General features: G+C 38.0%; 1 protein-coding gene across 1 annotated transcript; it reads left to right on the top strand.

Annotated features, from left to right (window-relative positions):
* The first annotated feature begins 7,043 nt into the window (after nucleotides 1-7,043).
* On the top strand, nucleotides 7,044-12,294 carry LOC126686921 (triose phosphate/phosphate translocator, chloroplastic-like). The gene is made up of 12 exons (XM_050381218.1): nucleotides 7,044-7,445; nucleotides 7,540-7,623; nucleotides 8,152-8,217; nucleotides 8,529-8,607; nucleotides 8,688-8,808; nucleotides 9,277-9,372; nucleotides 9,487-9,599; nucleotides 10,080-10,157; nucleotides 10,274-10,390; nucleotides 10,825-10,924; nucleotides 11,253-11,353; nucleotides 12,000-12,294. Exons 1-12 carry the CDS (start codon nucleotides 7,150-7,152, stop codon nucleotides 12,024-12,026), a joined length of 1,278 nt encoding a protein of 425 aa, XP_050237175.1. The 5' UTR covers nucleotides 7,044-7,149; the 3' UTR covers nucleotides 12,027-12,294.
* Nucleotides 12,295-17,200: the final 4,906 nt, after the last annotated feature.

Genomic DNA, 17,200 nt, shown 5'->3' with positions numbered 1-17,200 from the left:
CTCTATAAATGAATAAAGGAAAAATCAATGGTCAAAAAGATCATTATATTAACAAGAAAAATTACAAAGGATCCGCCTAGATCCGATACAAAAATCAAAATACAGAAAATGAAAACTAAGCTTTTTTCAAAGCGTATTGTTTCTGCTTATCAAGCTTCGCCTTCACTTCCTTCGCCAAAGAGGCAGGATCCAGTTGATTGACACCAGAAAGATCGATGCCAGGATTCTGCTCCCGCAGCTTCGCCCCGATCGCCAACCGGTTGTAATAACCCGGAAATTTAAGGAATAAAATATAGCCATGTGTCTAATATTTTATTAGACGGGAGTAGGTAAATTAAATTTAAAGATAAATTTGATTTACAAGTGTCCCTAAATTTTTAATATGGCTATAGGATTGCAAATTTAAATTTTTAGAATTTAAATTTGATTAGTTATATAGTTAACGGAGAGAATATGGATTTATGAATTGGGTGCAGAATAATTCATAAGTCCCTAGCGAATATTTTTGGTGCTAATATTCGCGAAATATTTTAAAAAGGTTATCGTGAAAATTTGATAAAATTTGGAAGCAGAAATTTTATCAAGCGCAGTCAATGCGGACTTAATAAATCGAAAATGATTTATTAAGAATAAAATATAAGTCGGATGGGAATAAAAATAATATTTTTATTCTTTCTATATTTTATTAGATTTTTGGTAAAATTTTCACGAAATTTGGAAGTCGTTTTCGTTTTGGCTACGAACGACTAGTTTAGAAGTTGGTTTAAAGTGCATGATTGAGCTAGTACTAAAACGTACTTTAGCCAATCTTATATATATAACCAAATGTTAGCCAAATGAAGGCCAACATTTCATTTCTTCATCTGAAGAAATAAAAGAGAGCTGCTTAGGCTTCTCAGTGCGACGGAAACCTAGGGTTTCGGCCGTTCGATCCGTTTCTCGATTCTAACTCCATTTCTTCAACGATTACTCAAGTAATCGAGGTAGTATATCCGTATTAAACGTTTATATCGATTTATTTCGAATATAAACTCGTTTATAAACGGTTACCGTATCGAATTATCGTTTTAAACGTCCGTATTGATTTTGAATTGTGTATACGTGATTGTGAACGTTATAATTGCGTTTTTGGACGTTTAGGCAGGACGGGAAGTCCCGGAATTTTAATTCTGGGGCTGTGCGGAAGTACAGCCCACTGTGCGTATGCACAGTGTGCGAACGCACACTGTGCTGTGCGAGCACAGTGTGCGAACGCACACTGTGCTGTGCGAACGCACACTAAGCTGTGCGAACGCACAGCTGCCCCAACGAGCGGTCTGGGGTTGAATTTTCTTCGGTTTTCGGGAGACTTTCCGGGGGCGATTCCGACGTGCTTTCGCCTAATAACCCGAGGTGTTTTCCAACCGAACCTAAAACATTTTTAATAAATGTTTTTAATTAAAGTTAGTTATTTAAAAACGATAACTTGCGTTAGAAGAAAGTGAAAAGGTTTTATAACCTAAACTTATATACTTTTAAAATGATATTTTAAAAGTAAAGTTAAACGTTTATAATGGACTTTAAAAGAGTTAAAGTCAACGTTTAAACGGTTTTGAAGATTTAGCAATCGGTTTTGCTAAATGCTTAGTATATGACCGAGAATTGTTTTGACAATTAGGTCTATACTATAAATGGTTTTCTTTAGGTATTGTGATACCTAAAATAACTTCTAGAGAGAAGTTAGAACGTTTTCTCAAAACGAGAATTTATAATATGGTTTTAAAAGAAAACAGACCATAAGTGTTACGTGTTTATATGATTATATGTTTGACCTAGATCTGGGTTTAAGGACCTAGAAATTTTATAGGAAACATATATTGATGTGTTTTATCCTGTTTGCTTTGTGTGTTTAGTCCGACCAGCTAGCCAGCAGTCTGACCACAACCACAGGATTAAGTTCCAGACCTAGCGGTGTTTGTGAGTTCATTTGTTTACTTTTGAATATTTGTATTCAATTGTTTTTAAATCCATAAATCGCACTAAGTATGAAACTTAGCCAAGGAAGATCCACTGAAACGAGCTATCTATTGGGCAACAATAGGACTGTGTGATCACCGGTGTTAATGAACTAGATGAGAGGTAAATATTATAAGCATACATATTGAGAATAGGTTTTAAGCCAGATGCTTATAAAGCGGCTTAAACCTAATGGGTAGTCCTGAGGTGGCAGTGATTTAAGTTCAGGCCCAGCAACCCTATACAGAGTCAAGATGGCTGTGATACATATGTATACAGCTCATCCTGTATTAAACAAGAGTTGTGCATATGCATTATATATATGATAGCACTATAACGTAATCAGGATTAGGGTTTCATTTGGATCGAGGACTGGTAATATTTTTATATATCGACATTTTGTCAATACGCGATTTTGATATTTAACTGTAAACCTATCTACTCACTCAGAAATATTTATATTTCTGACCCCGTTGTTGTTTATCATTTTCAGGTACCTAGCTACCGGGTCTGGTCGAGCTTCCATCCTTTTCCATCAAGGAAGCTTATTCTGTTGTTATGTAAATAACACTTTAAACTCTTAGATGCTGCAATAGTGTATATAGGTTCGATATGCCTGTAGCCACGTCATGGTTCCTCTGTCTATATACTCTGATAGGAACCTGACTTTGTCTAGCTCTAATAAGTAGCTACTCAATAGGCATATGGTGTTTTATGGTGTCCCCTACGGGTGGCCAAGCTTCGTGTCTTTGGTCTGCAAAGACACTGTGTGTAGTTTTAGCTGGCCTTACGTTTGTGTGCCTGCTGTGCATGTTTTTAAATATGTTTGATACAACGCTTTGAAAAGGAAAGTGTTCGATATATTTTATTAAACATATTGTTCGGGTGCGCGGTTTGAAACAGGGCTGCCTGCGAGGCAAGGCACGTGAGCTAAGTCCCTGTACCACCGCACCGGTTTTCAGAAATGCGCGTGGGTCAGAATAACTAGGGTTATTCAACCAGCATTTCTGAAAGCGCGATATCGCCTATATGAATATTTTCAGAATGTGTTTTCCACGTTAAACGGAAAAATGTTTTAACGGTGTTTTCTGAAAACGGGTCGTACGCGATGTACGATATATATTTATATTTAAGAGGCGAAAAATTTATAGAGGTTTTAGGCTTGCTACGGGTTTCGGAACAACCATTCCCATTCCCTAGCGCCGGTCTCGGCTCGAGTTTCGAGGTGGAAATCGGGTCGTGACACCGGTACTGAGTCATGACTTGGGAATAAAAGCTCCCAGAGTCACCCAGACGCCGGCGGAGACGCCCCTCTTCTTTCTTTAGATCATCCCTCTCCTTTATGAGAGCATCTGAGAAAGACTTTAGAGACTCGATCTCATCAGACAAAGTCTGAACCCGAGCCTCTAAGGCGGAAATCTCCCGACTCTTGGCAGATACGGAAGAGCTGAGCTGTTGGATCAGACCTGTCGCTTCGCCAGCTTCCTCCTCCATCTTCTGCTTTTCGGACAGCCAAGATTCGGAGTCTTTCTGAAGTTTCTTCAACTGATCTACCGCATCTCTACGGCGACGTTCCAAAACAGCGATGGATTGAACCACCTACAAAATAAAGCAACAAAAATAATGAAAATAAAGCAACAAAATAATGAACATAAAGCAGCAAACCGGGATATGGAATAAAAGAAGAAAAACATACCGAAAAACCGCCAAGGCAGGCGAACTCAGCCAGGCCATCGCCATGGTCGCGATCAATGGACTCTATGTCCTCCTTGATCATAATATTCTCCATACAAGCATGAAGAATAGCAACGTTGGAAAGTCGAGGCGGATCATGTGCATCCGCCGAAGCCGCAAACCGAGGCGCCTCATCAACAAAAACCCCAAAAGATTTCTTCTTCTTAGAGTGCTTGGAAGAAGCTCCGGCTTGATCCTCAACAGAACGCTTCTTACCAGCGGCGGGCAACTCATTCAGAGAAGGATCCGAATCCTTTGAAGGAAGCAAAGACGACTCGGGAGTCGCAACGGGCACCTGATTGTCAGCAGCAGGCGCAAGATCCACCGAATCAGGTGATGGATTCGGTTCGGTAGTAGAAATGGGGTTAGGAGCGCCGTTAGTAACCTCGCCCATATCTACAGTCATATCGACATGAAAATTGTCAAGCAAATGTTAATGAGAAGTCGACATCCTACAAAACAGAAACATAATAATAAAGTTAGAAAAATACCTTCTAAAGGAAGACCCGCCAAAAGTATTTCACGAAAATTTAAATATTGTTCTAAAAGAACGCTGTACTTGGGCTTATCCAAGCGACAATCCGACAAGAACGATAAGGCGAAATCCTTCTCCCCATCGGTCAACTCAGGAACGTCAGTAAGCGAAACCTTACTAGAAGTAAAACTCCGCGAAAAAGAAGAAAAAGAAGAATTTTGAACCAAGAAAAATTTAGGGGTCCAGCCCTTCAGAGAAGACGGAAGACTAAAAAGAGACCGGTTCGGCCGACCGCCAGTAAAAATAAATTTCTCGCCCTTTCGGCGGGAGAAAACATAAAAATAATTAAAGAGAGCAAGTGTAGGCTCCTGCATCCGGACCCTACAAGACTCCATAAAAGAACAAAGGAGGTGAATCACGTTGGGATGAAGCTGACCTGAAGGAATACCTAAATTACGACAGATCTCTACGATCAAGGCTTCAAGAGGAAACCTAAGACCCGCCAACAACTGTTCATGAAAAATTACTATCTTTGAAGGCGAATCGGTACTATGATTCGCCCGATATGATTTTCCAGGCCTCAAAATAATGTATGACCCAGGAAAACCAAATTTCTCGGCATAACCAATTATCTGTTCTCTTGACAAAGAGCTCCGGGTATACTCTAACTCATCACAAGAACCCTTCGCCCCCTCAGTCATTTCCGATATTTTAAAAATTTTAAAAGGGGGGGGGGGGAACAAGGAATGATAATAAAATTCAGGTTTTAAAAGATCAAAAAGAAGGAAAAACGAAGAACAGGAAAAACAAGAACAAGAAGAACAAGAAGAATTAGAACCGCAAAAGAAACTCAGAAACCCAAAACAAGAAATTAAATTAAAAGGTAAATACCTTGCAAGCAAATATGCGAGATCAAAAGAAAGGTAGGGAGCAACTCGAAAACGAGAAATCTTGAAGGCAGAAAGAAAATCCAACCAAAGTTTGAAGAGAATTCTCTGAGATGCAATGAGAGTAGTTGCAGAAGAACAGCAAAAATGGAGGAAAAAGAAAAATGAACACTTATATAATCCAAGGCAAAGAAGTTGAAAAGACGAAACCCTATAATTGAAATAGAGGAGCAACAAATAGCGCACAAAGACACTTGTCCCTCATCCAGAGACAATCCTTCGCTGATAAGCAACACGTGGCAATATAAAGAATCTTACCAGAGAAGAAATGCAACCCACCAATATACGAAACGACTCGCCTTGAATATGAATCGACTCGCCCAGAACATAAAGAGACTCAGCTCCTAAAGAGCTAAAATCTACTAAGGCATGAATACCAATCACTTCAGTTCACTTGCGGGGGGGCTAATGATGGATACCGAATCCTACAATAAATACAGTGGAGCCGAGTCACAGGAGATCCGCTCTCGGGTGATACCGGACTCCCCACGAAGATCTGAATATATGAAGGAAACACTGAATCCCTTGAGATTCGGTAATATGTCGATTAAGACCGAATCCCATAGGATCCGCCTAAAGCGCGTTAATCCGGGATTCGGGCAGATCGCCGAACCCAGAAGAACCTTCTTATTTGGACACAAACTCCGAATATGGAAGGATAAGTTCTACCTTAGGAAGATGAGATTATTCAGGAAGACGTTCCTAAATAGGAATCATCAGAATAAGGTAGATCTCGACAAATCAGGGTAAATCCCTACAACGTAGCCAGATCCCTACAAAGTAGGATTCACTTACCTATTACGACTCTACAAGGTATATTCGGCTACTATAAAAGGAGCACGAGATATGCCTAGAATCACAATTACATTCACATACTCTAAACGCTGCTCAAAACTCTATACTGACTTTCACATCGGAGAGTTAATCGGACAACCACCGTCCGGTTAGCTTCTACCCTGTTTTGCAGGTCTTACTCACCGGTTCAGAAGGCAGACTCCATCAATACAATACTAAAACAATAAAGAAACTATTATAGCATATGAACGATTTCATCTTTATTGTTGAAACATTTCCAATCTATTTTCGATTCTTGATTTATGAAAATTTGAAATTGAATTTGCGTTTCGTCGATAAATATTAACCCCTAAAAAAATGAATTTTTTTTGGCTATTTATTATACTATATAAAATTAAAATAACATAAAAGAAAAGATGGCTAATTGACGGCAGCGGAAGAAGAATCGAATAAAGAGCTATAAACGGATAAGGTTTTTTCAGAAAAAAAAGAGAGACTAGCAATCAAAACTCAAAACTCTTATTTCTTCTCCATTATTGTTTTCTTGTTTCAAAGACATAACAATTGCCATTATTCATCCTCTCTTACAATGACGTCTTCTATCACTCCGTCAATTCACTCTTCTCGTTTATCTTCACGTTACTTACCATCACCCGCTACTAAATTCTCACCTTTGGTTTGGTTCGGTTTGGTTAATATAGATTTAGATAAATATTATATATAATTATACGTAAAAATTAAAATTATACATAATAATTTTTACTTATATGTGTGTATTAGTTTATATATTTTATTTTCATATATGTATCTATACACACATATTATATTTATATATAAATATTTCAATAAATAAATTTTATATTTATTTATACATATATAAATATTAATAAAAATAATATTATTGTAAACTTCGGTTTTTCGGTCGGTTCGATTAACCACTAGTTGAAACCAAACCAAAATCAAAAGCCATATTTTTTTATAATTTGAAATCAAACCAATCTATTTTAACCAAACTAAAATTAATTTCGAATTGGTTTGAATCGGATTAATGGTTTGGTTCGGTTTTTGCTCACCCCTATATAGACGGATAATGTTTTTTCAGGAAAAAAAAGAGAGGCTAGCAATCAAAACTCTTCCTTCTTCTCCATTATTGTTTTCTTGTTTCAAGGACATAACAACTGCCTTTGATCATCCTCTCTTACAATGACGTCTTCTATCACTCCGTCAATTCACTCTTCTCGTTTATCTTCACGTTGCTTACCATCGCCCACTACTACTACTAAATTCTCACCTTCACAGTTTTCACTCAGAACTCGATCGTCACAACAATTCGCCGTCAATTCCACCAAATTATTCTCGTTTTCTCCGTTACCGGAGATTCCGAGAAGCTCTGGTTCAGCGCTTCCATTCTCTGCCAAACCATCAGTAATCGCCGGTTGGACTCAACCTTTCAGACGACGTCGTTGGTTAGTTAAAGCTGCTGCTGCAGATGCCGAGGGGTCAGAGTCAGACTTTTTTTGCTTTTCAAATTAATTTGCTTACTTTATTAATTTTTTTTTGGGTTAAATTTATTTGGTGTTCATGTGAGTGCAGACACGTGGAGCCTTCTGCTGCTGCTGCCAAAAGCCTCGGTGAGAGATTTCCTGCTCTGGTTACAGGTTTCTTCTTCTTTACGTGGTAAGTATGGCTTTGTAAGCTATCACTAATTTTAGCCGGGAATAAAAATTAGGGGGCCAATTATACAAAATTAAAATTTAATGACAGTATATTTTATGAGCAATAATTGAAGAAAAAACAAATCGAGGGGGCCAAATGAACGGAAATTAAACATGGAATGTAGTTTTTCTTTAAAAATTAAACTGTTGTGGAACCATAAATTTTATTTAGGTGAGCAGATATTTTTTATTAAATTTTTACGTAGTTCAACATTTTTTAGGCCAAATAAAATGTTAAATTTATTTTTGTTTTTTTTTTTAGTTAAATGATTAGACCGAATGTTATTCAATTCTTGTACTCATCGATTTCTAACATTTCAATGACTAGTATATGGGGCGATTGCCGTACCTCTTCCCACTCTAATTTACAAGACTAATATATTTAAAAAGAAAAATTTAGTTTGATTTTATTCAGCTTCTCAGTTGCAATAATGTTTGGTTGTTTCTGATTTAAAGATTATTTTTTAATATTATTGTATGATCTGTGCAGGTATTTCTTAAATGTCATTTTCAACATTCTCAACAAGAAGGTCTATAATTATTTCCCATATCCATAGTATGTCAAGCCTTCTCCTCAATTTTCTATTTTAAGTTTAACGCATTCATGGATTGGTCTGCGATTCATGCATTTTTAACGTATACCGTGAACATATATTGCTTGGAAAGTCTAAAAATTAAGAATTTAATTTAATTCAACTCAGTTTTATACAGTCAATTCTCTTGTTATAGCTGCTACAGTTCTTTGTAAATAAAATAAAATGGGCAGTTTGAACGAAATTAAATCATGGCAGGAATTTCGCTAGAGTTTTTGCACCTGTTGTATACTAGTATATTTTTTCTATATTGGAAGATTGTTCTCTTTTGCAGTTTTGTTTCGGTTATACATCTCCTAGTTGGAGTAGTATACTGTCTTATTTCTTGGGGTGTTGGCCTACCAAAACGAGCAGTAAGCTGCAATTGCTTCACTTGTTAATTTTTTTTTTTCACAAGGTTTGGTAGCTAATTACGTGGTTTTTTTCTTACTAGCCAATTGATAAGGACCTCCTGGTGCTATTGACTCCAGTTGCATTCTGTCATGCACTCGGACATGTTATGTCTAATGTGTCATTTGCAGCTGTTGCTGTTTCTTTCACACACACCATCAAAGGTATTGATAAATTAATTGATGTAGAAGTATATTTGGAAAGTTATTTTCAAGTAGGAAAAGATTTTGTTCACATGTGTCACAGATTAATGGGCTACTTAGTTTGGTGCCGTTGCACTTCTGCACATACAAGCCCGCATACAGTAACAAATATACTAGTCCTTTTAGTCAATCCACAGTGAGAATTAGTAAAGTTCTTATGAATTAGGTGAAAAGAATTTGGTGCGAGTTCAACTTTTTGATCCTGGAAATGCCATTTGTTATTGCAATTCTGGTTTAAGTTTATATTAGTGGATGCTCAAACATAAGCAGATTAATATTACTGCAAACCTCTAAATCATATGAATAAGTATTATTTCCTTCTTTCTTTCTAACCATAGTTCACAAATGATAAATTAACTTCTGTTTTCTGATTATTAGGAAATAGTATGAACTCTATTTCCTGATTATTAATCTGATGTTCTTCTACAGCTCTGGAGCCATTCTTCAGTGCTGCTGCTTCTCAGTTTGTGCTAGGCCACCAGATTCCCTTGTCCTTATGGCTGTCTTTGGCCCCAGTTGTAATTGGTAACTTTTATATGATATGAATTTCCCGTATTTTGATTTTTTTTCATTCACTTCATTGCAAGAAAACAAAATCCTGCATTCTGATTGACAGATGTTTCATGCTTTGTCTGTTAGGTGTATCAATGGCATCATTGACTGAACTGTCATTCAACTGGACTGGGTTCAATAGTGCAATGATTTCAAACATTGCATTTACCTACAGAAGCATATATTCAAAAAAAGCAATGGTAAGCTTATCCGAGGAATTTGCCGTTTAGCTGTGTTTCTTAGTCTATGATTCTTTGATACTGAGATTTCTTTTTGGAATGGTTCTTGTGTTTTATCTTCGTGTCGGTTTTATAAATATGAAAAGCATCCGTTGTTGACAGATTTAATTTAGCCAGGTAATATTGCATGAATCTTATAAAAGTAACTCATAAATTTCAATTACTTTTTTACCACACAAATTTAAAGGGTTCAATTGAAGCCGTTTCGATTGCTTTTGCACTTGAGAACCCAAATAGCTTTGTTTTGCACTGTCCTACATAGCCCTGAACTGCTAAGCAGCTAACATAAATGTTACCAAACTACTAGATGCCTAGTTCTTTTCCGTTTAACTAAAGATCTTTTAACTCCTTTGGAGCATTTATGTAAGTAATTTATCTTTCAATATCAAGTTTAAATATGCGGTCACATATGCCTTCTAACTGCTCTTCATACTTTTACAGACCGACATGGACAGCACAAATGTGTATGCTTACATTTCAATAATAGCCCTCTTGTTTTGCATACCACCAGCAGTATTGGTGAGTAACTTATCAAAGTAATTAACTGAAGAAATTTTAAAATTTTATTGATATTCTTTTTTGTTTTTCTTATAAAAATAACATTTGATTGGGTATTCATTGGAGTTTATTTTCAGATTGAGGGTCCAAAACTGATGCAATATGGTTTCAGAGATGCAATCGCCAAAGTGGGATTATTAAAATTCGTGTCTGATTTGTTTTGGATTGGAATGTTTTACCATCTGTATAATCAGGTATCCCACTTTATTATAATTAAAACAATGGAAAAGAGAGAATTATTTCTGTTATCTCCATCATCCGCCTGTTTATGGAGAACATAAGGCACCTTCAGTCCAATCATGTTACTGAATTGATTTACATTTCTTTCTTTCTTTATATGCTGAAAGCTTCATGTTTTATCTCAGTGTTGTGTATGACCGTGTTTCAATATGGTACCTTAAGAAGTTGCTTTACCAGCTAAGCTATTACAATTAGTTACACTTTATCCTCTGACATTTGCAAAATCTTATAGTTTCCAGTTTTCCGCACATATTATCTTGGAATGTGACATTTATTTTATTAATATTTGAGAAATTTATTTCATTTGACGATAATGAATTTGATGTCTTATATATCTTTTGACAATAATTCTCTATTTTATCTACTTGTAATGAGCTTTAAAATTCAGGTTGCCACCAACACTCTGGAACGAGTTGCACCACTTACTCATGCAGTTGGAAATGTGTTGAAAAGAGTTTTTGTCATTGGATTCTCCATAGTGATGTTTGGTAAATACTTATTTCTCTATTTCTTGCCTACAGATTTCAAATTGCTCAGCATTATGAGACTTATTTAATAGTAGGGTCATACAATTTTGGCAATTGTTGATGACTTTAAATTATAAGCTTTTTGACTATCAAAAGGTTGATATAAATGCATGTTCTGTCACTATGATGCGAGCCTTTGTCCCACCGTCCCACTTTTTCTCAAAAACAGGGCGGTGCTATCCTGATTAGTTTGTGTGCTTCATCAGAGGCTGTTCTTGTTGGAAGTTAGTTTCTCTAGATTTCTAGCAATCATGTTTCCGTCTCTTGATCATAATTGCAAAATGTGCAGGCAATAGAATCTCCACTCAAACTGGGATCGGAACTGCAATAGCCATAGCAGGTGTAGCCATTTACTCCCTCGTAAAGGCAAACATGGAAGAGCAAAAAAAGGTTAGAATTTCAAACATTCTAACATTTTGTCCCTTTTCTTTTATTTGCATATTCTTCCATTAATTAGTTTCTGGATAGAATTCTTTTTCATACACAAGCTTTTAAAGTCACTATTAAAAGCGGATTATAATTAGTGTCAGAATCATCATATGTTATTCAAATACTTATGCCTTCAAATCTACCACGCTCATGAGTCATGATTAGAGATGTAGTGGGGAGGGGCCACCGTCTCCTCTAGGACAAAATCTCTGCCTTAAAATTATGGGGACAGTATTACATAGTCACCTCACAGTTTATTTTTAAATTTTTAACCTTTGAAACTTCGTATCTCGTGTCCGCTTGCAACCAATGACTATAAAATACTAGTCACTGATTTTTATAAAAAAGTTAATATCGAACGCTTTTAAGCCTCACCTTTCAGTTTAAGGAAGACAGACCTTAGTTCCATATTAGAAATCAAACTGACTAATAAAATCAGTTCAAGGAAGATTGCGAGAGCCCTGCATTAATCCAGTGGCTCGAGTTGCAGAAACAGCAGGGCCTGTATCGTATCACCAAAAGTTTGATTATCTATATCCTATTTGCTTGAGGCTGTATGCAATTTAGCATTGTACTAATGAATTTTATATTTATATTTACCTTTCAGAAGGCTTCTGTAGCTCCTGCATCGTAAAGAAATGCAGTTTGAGTTTACCGGCCATTTTGGGAAGATTAGTGGAATTTTCTGAAGCAACTGTAGATGATCAAATTTTAAGGAGAATAAAGTATTGGCTGGAGGATTTTGAAGCTCCTGGAAATTGTTGAAAGAATAAAATCCAACTTTCTATTGATTGTCATTTCATTATTCAGAACTGCAGTACAAACTGTAAAAATAATAAGACCAACTTACTGGACTTTTTATGAGAAGCGTAAAGTACTGCTGATTATATATTTTTCTGCAACATTTGCAAATTTTCTGAATGCGCTTCTTTCTTTTCTCGAATTAAGAGAACACTTTGTTAGGAAAACTAACAAAATTCTCATTGTTGGATTGGATTTCTTTAGAACAAATTTTGCACATGCTTCAAACTAATTTGCAACATATGCACAAAACCAGTCGATCAACATTAGTGAATTTTGCAGGGCAACTTTATATTTTCAGCGTGGCATCCTCATATACGAGTGATGGAAGAAATTTCGGGCTACCTAAAAGCAAAATCCTGAATCAATTTCCATAGACTGCAAACTTTATTATGAATGTGCAATCACAGGTTACATTTGATGCATAACATCAAATCTTTCTTCTACGTCCAGAAAATTGGTGATATTCAAAAGAGAAGCTTGAGCCGAAACTCATTTCAATACAACATTTACAGAATTTATCTGTCATAGAATCCAACATGAGGTAAGTTGAGAATCAGTATATGTAAGCAATTGCCAAATGGTGGTCCCACCGAACAGAAAATTTCTACCCTAATTAAGTAATCAAAGATTATCCTACATTATTTCTTCGTCATCAGAAAATAGATCGGATCAGCAATTAGTTTGTCCAAATAATTTTCATTCCAATAAAATATAGCTACGGGAGGCTATGATCCTAAGGCTCTGCTGCAAAAACCCAAAACTGAGTACAGCCAGGTAATTTACAAAAATGGGCAGCTTTTGTTTCTCGTAAAAAGAGAGGAGCGCAGCGATATACGAGTTCCCCAAACTGAGACTGTAATGCAGAATGCTAAGAAATCTGCAAGAAGTCAAAAATTAAGATTGAATCATCAAATCAACATTTTCTGAATAAGCAGCATGCAATTACTGCACATGCTCAAGGAAATGTGGCAACATAGTAAGGATGTAAATGATGCTCAATGCCGAATTGACGCCCTTCATGCAGTTATTGAAGGAAGATCTTGAGCAACCAAGGAATTGTTATCTATAGTTTCTAGAAGTGTAAGGTCCAATTTCAATAATGACAATTCACAACTTACTTATTGTAAACAATTAGAGAAGATGAAAGCAATTGTAGAATTGAATAATAATAATTCTGTGTATTTGATTTGTTGTTTACATATGTATATATATACAGTCTAAAATAGTCCTAATCAAAATAGGATGTCTAATCATAATCAAATTTGGAAGTCTAATCATAATCAGATTGGGATTCTGATTATCCTGTTACTTGCGCATCCAATACTCCCCCTCAAGTTGGAGCATGAGGATCAATCATGCCCAATTTGGATAATAACGTAGTAAACTGAATCCTTCCAAGAGCCTTCGTGAAGAGATCAGCTGGTTGGTCAGCGGAAGCAATATGACGGGTAAGAACATTGCCAGCCTGTACTTGATCGCGAACCAAATGACAATCGATCTCGATATGCTTAGTGCGCTCATGAAATACAGGATTGGCAGCGATATGTAAAGCGGCCTGATTGTCGCAGAAAAGATGCATTGGCTGGGAATGCGCAACTCCAAGAGAAAGAAGCAGAGACTTTAGCCAGATGAGCTCACAGCATGTAGAGGCCATAGAACGATACTCAGCCTCAGCAGACGACCGAGAAATAGTTACCTGCTTTTTAGTCTTCCAAGAAATAGGTGATACACCCAACTGAATGAAGAAACCGGTGATAGACCGTCGAGTAGTAGGACAGGCAGCCCAGTCGGAATCACAAAAAGCACGTAACTGTAAAGAGCTTGAAGCAGAAAGGAGTAGGCCCTTGCCCGGACTCCCCTTTATATAGTGTAATAAACGAAGAGCAGCTTGCCAATGATCACGAGTAGGTGTTTGCATAAATTGTGCTAGCATATGCACAGAGTAGGAGATCTCGGGTCGAGTAATAGTAAGATATATGAACCGGCCAATAAGACGCCGATATTGATCCGGTTTATCGAGCAACTCAGCGGTAGAAGACGCAAGATGATGATTTTGATCCATGGGAAAAGCGGCCGGCTTAGCTCCCAAAAGACCGGACTCGGAAAGAATATCCAACGCATACTTTCGCTGAGAAAGAAAAAGACCCTTGTCGCTTCGAGCTATCTCAATACCTAAAAAATACTTCAAAGCCCCCAAATCCTTCATATGGAAGCAAGAACTTAAGTAAGTCTTAAAACGAGTTATAGTAGCAGAGTCATTACCGGCAATGATGAGATCATCAACATAGACTAGAACATGAATACATGTCTTATGTCGAAAATAAGAGAACAATGAGTAATCAGCATAGCTCTGTTTGAAGCCATAATGGCGCAAAGCAGAGGCCAATTTTGCAAACCAATTACGCGGAGCTTGCCGTAGTCCATAGAGAGACTTGCGAAGACGACAAACATGACCAGGAGGGACACCGAGAAGACCCAAAGGTGGATTCATATACACCTCCTCATCTAAGTCTCCATGAAGGAAAGCGTTATGGACGTCTATTTGATGAAGCTCCCACTGCCGAACGGATGCGACGGATAGAAACACACGTACTGAGGCCATGCGAGCAACAGGGACAAATGTCTCATTAAAATCAACGCCCTCCACTTGGCGATTACCAAGCACAACAAGTCGCGCCTTATATCGTTCAATAGTCCCGTTTGAGTTGTACTTAATACGATAGACCCATTTGGATCCAATTGGATGTTTCCCGGGTGGTAAAGGAGTAAGTGTCCATGTGTGATTAGCGGAAAGAGCATTGAGTTCTGCACTCATTGCATCCCGCCAATGTTGATGATTAATGGCCTGCCTGAAATGAGCCGGTTCATCCCCGGCGGTAACAGCTGCAAGAAAACTACTATGGGAAGCAGAAAATTTAGCACAAGAAACAAAATTTTCGATAGGAAACCGAGTACCTGAGGTATGTGAAGAGGACATGGGTATTGATGAAGTGCCGACGGAGTCTATATGGCGAGTAGTGCGACAAACATAGTCGTTTAGATGAGACGGTGGCCGGCGAATACGATCGCTGCGCGAAATAGAAGTTGGCGCAATTTCTGTTTGCGGAGAAACTTGCGGAGCAATGGGTGGTGGGATCACCTCTGCTGGAGGTATAGCAGCGATTTCTGAACTCCCCCTGTCGAGTTGTTCATCTGATGGTGAAGTGTCATCAAAGACAGCCGGAGATCGGTCTTGCAGTTGACCTGACGCCGAGGTATTTCCAAGAGAGAAAGGAAAATGTGATTCGTAGAATACTACATCCCGGCTTGCAAATATAACCCGAGTCTCTAGATCATATAATAACCACCCTTTCTTACCCTGCGGATAGCCGACAAATATACACTTCCGACTTCGACTGCTAAACTTGTCACCATGTTTCGGAACTTGCGCAGCAAAGCAAAGAGACCCGAAGACATGTAGAGAATCATAGGAGGGAGCACGGCCATAAAGTAATTCATATGGCGTTCGGCCCTCAATAGCAGAAGAAGGAGTGCGATTGATAAGGAACGCAGCTGTAGAGACGCACTCACCCCAAAAATCCAGCGGAAGATGAGCTGTAAAGCGCAAGGCACGAGCCACATTAAGAAGATGACGATGCTTTCGTTCGACACGTCCGTTTTGTTGTGGTGTAGACACACAGGATGTTTCAAACACAACACCATTGGAGGCAAAGAAAGGTCAAAGTAGAAGGAACTCAGTGCCATTGTCGGCACGCACTCGTCGAATCTGTTTATGAAACTGAGTGCTAACCATGGCAAAGAAATTACGCAGTAAAGTTGAAACCTCAGTCTTGGAAACGAACAGATGTACCCATACTGCCCTGGAGTAATCATCTAAAATAGTAAGAAAATAAGAGGCACCACTAGAAGAAGGTGTACTGTAGGGCCCCCATACATCGCAGTGTATAAGATCAAATAAACAATCTGCTTTATTATAACTTGAAGGAAAAGACAAACGAGTTTGTTTAGACTTGTAACATACATCACAAGGATTTATTGTAGATAAACTAGAACTATCTAAAGCCAAAGTAGTAATAGAAGACAAGGTTGATGCAGAAGGATGACCGAGACGGTTGTGCCAAAGACTAGCAGAAGATGTTGAAGAGTGAGCAGAACAAGCACGACTATCCGATGAGAACGTCTGTAGCCAATAGACCCCGTTTCGCGGCTTACCCACGCCAATCACCATCCTCGTACTGATTTCCTGTAAAACAACCACACGATCAGTCATTAGAACAAGCAGGCGTAGATCATGAACAAGCTGATATAAAGACAATAAATGACAATCTAAATTTGGTATGTATAAGACGTTGTGAAGCTGAATTGAATCAAACGTCAAACTGCCGGTTTGAACAGCCGATGAAACGCGACCATCCGGTAAAGTGATAGCAATAGGAGGAACCGAGATGATATCCCGAAGAAGAGATCTATCGCCTGTCATGTGGAAAGATGCGCCTGTATCTAATATCCAAAAAAGTTTACCTGACTTGTCGGATGTAACATTCATAGAGTTGTAAAGATTAAGAACCGCAGTCCATTGGTCATTAGTAAGTGCTGGACCAAAAGCCTGACGATCCTGAGTAGTGAGGGACTGAGCAGGAGCGGAGGATGAAACAGCAGGCTGCACAGCATTGGCAGTACCAGAATTGCGAGTCATACTAGGATTAGAAGATGTGTGTTCGATAGGTGTTGATGAGGATCCACGTCTGGCAGCGGCGCGCTCTTTCCACCAATCAGGAAAACCGTGAAGTTTGAAACAAATGGAAACGTCATGACCCTTTCTATTGCAGTGAGTACAAGTCAAATTCTTTTTGTCGATTAAGACAGCGTCTTTGGAAGAAGATGTGAATTTGCGAGCAACAAATGCATTTGCATCCGCAGGTGACTCACGGTTTGTAACTACAGTTGTTAATCGCTCCTGCTGAACAATAAGAGAATAAATGCGAGCAATAGGTAACAAGGGTT

This window comes from Mercurialis annua, linkage group LG6, assembly GCF_937616625.2.
Source record: "Mercurialis annua linkage group LG6, ddMerAnnu1.2, whole genome shotgun sequence".
In the NCBI taxonomy this organism is placed as follows: Eukaryota; Viridiplantae; Streptophyta; class Magnoliopsida; order Malpighiales; family Euphorbiaceae; genus Mercurialis; species Mercurialis annua.
This window is presented reverse-complemented; position numbering and strand designations above follow the sequence as displayed.

Excerpts from the sequence above, each read along its gene's own strand:
- LOC126686921 (XM_050381218.1), top strand. The coding sequence starts at position 7,150 with ATGACGTCTTCTATCACTCCGTCAATTCACTCTTCTCGTTTATCTTCA. Across the intron at positions 7,446-7,539 it reads GCTGCTGCAGATGCCGAGGG|ACACGTGGAGCCTTCTGCTG; the intron begins GTCAGAGTCAGA and ends ATGTGAGTGCAG. Across the intron at positions 9,600-10,079 it reads TATATTCAAAAAAAGCAATG|ACCGACATGGACAGCACAAA; the intron begins GTAAGCTTATCC and ends ATACTTTTACAG.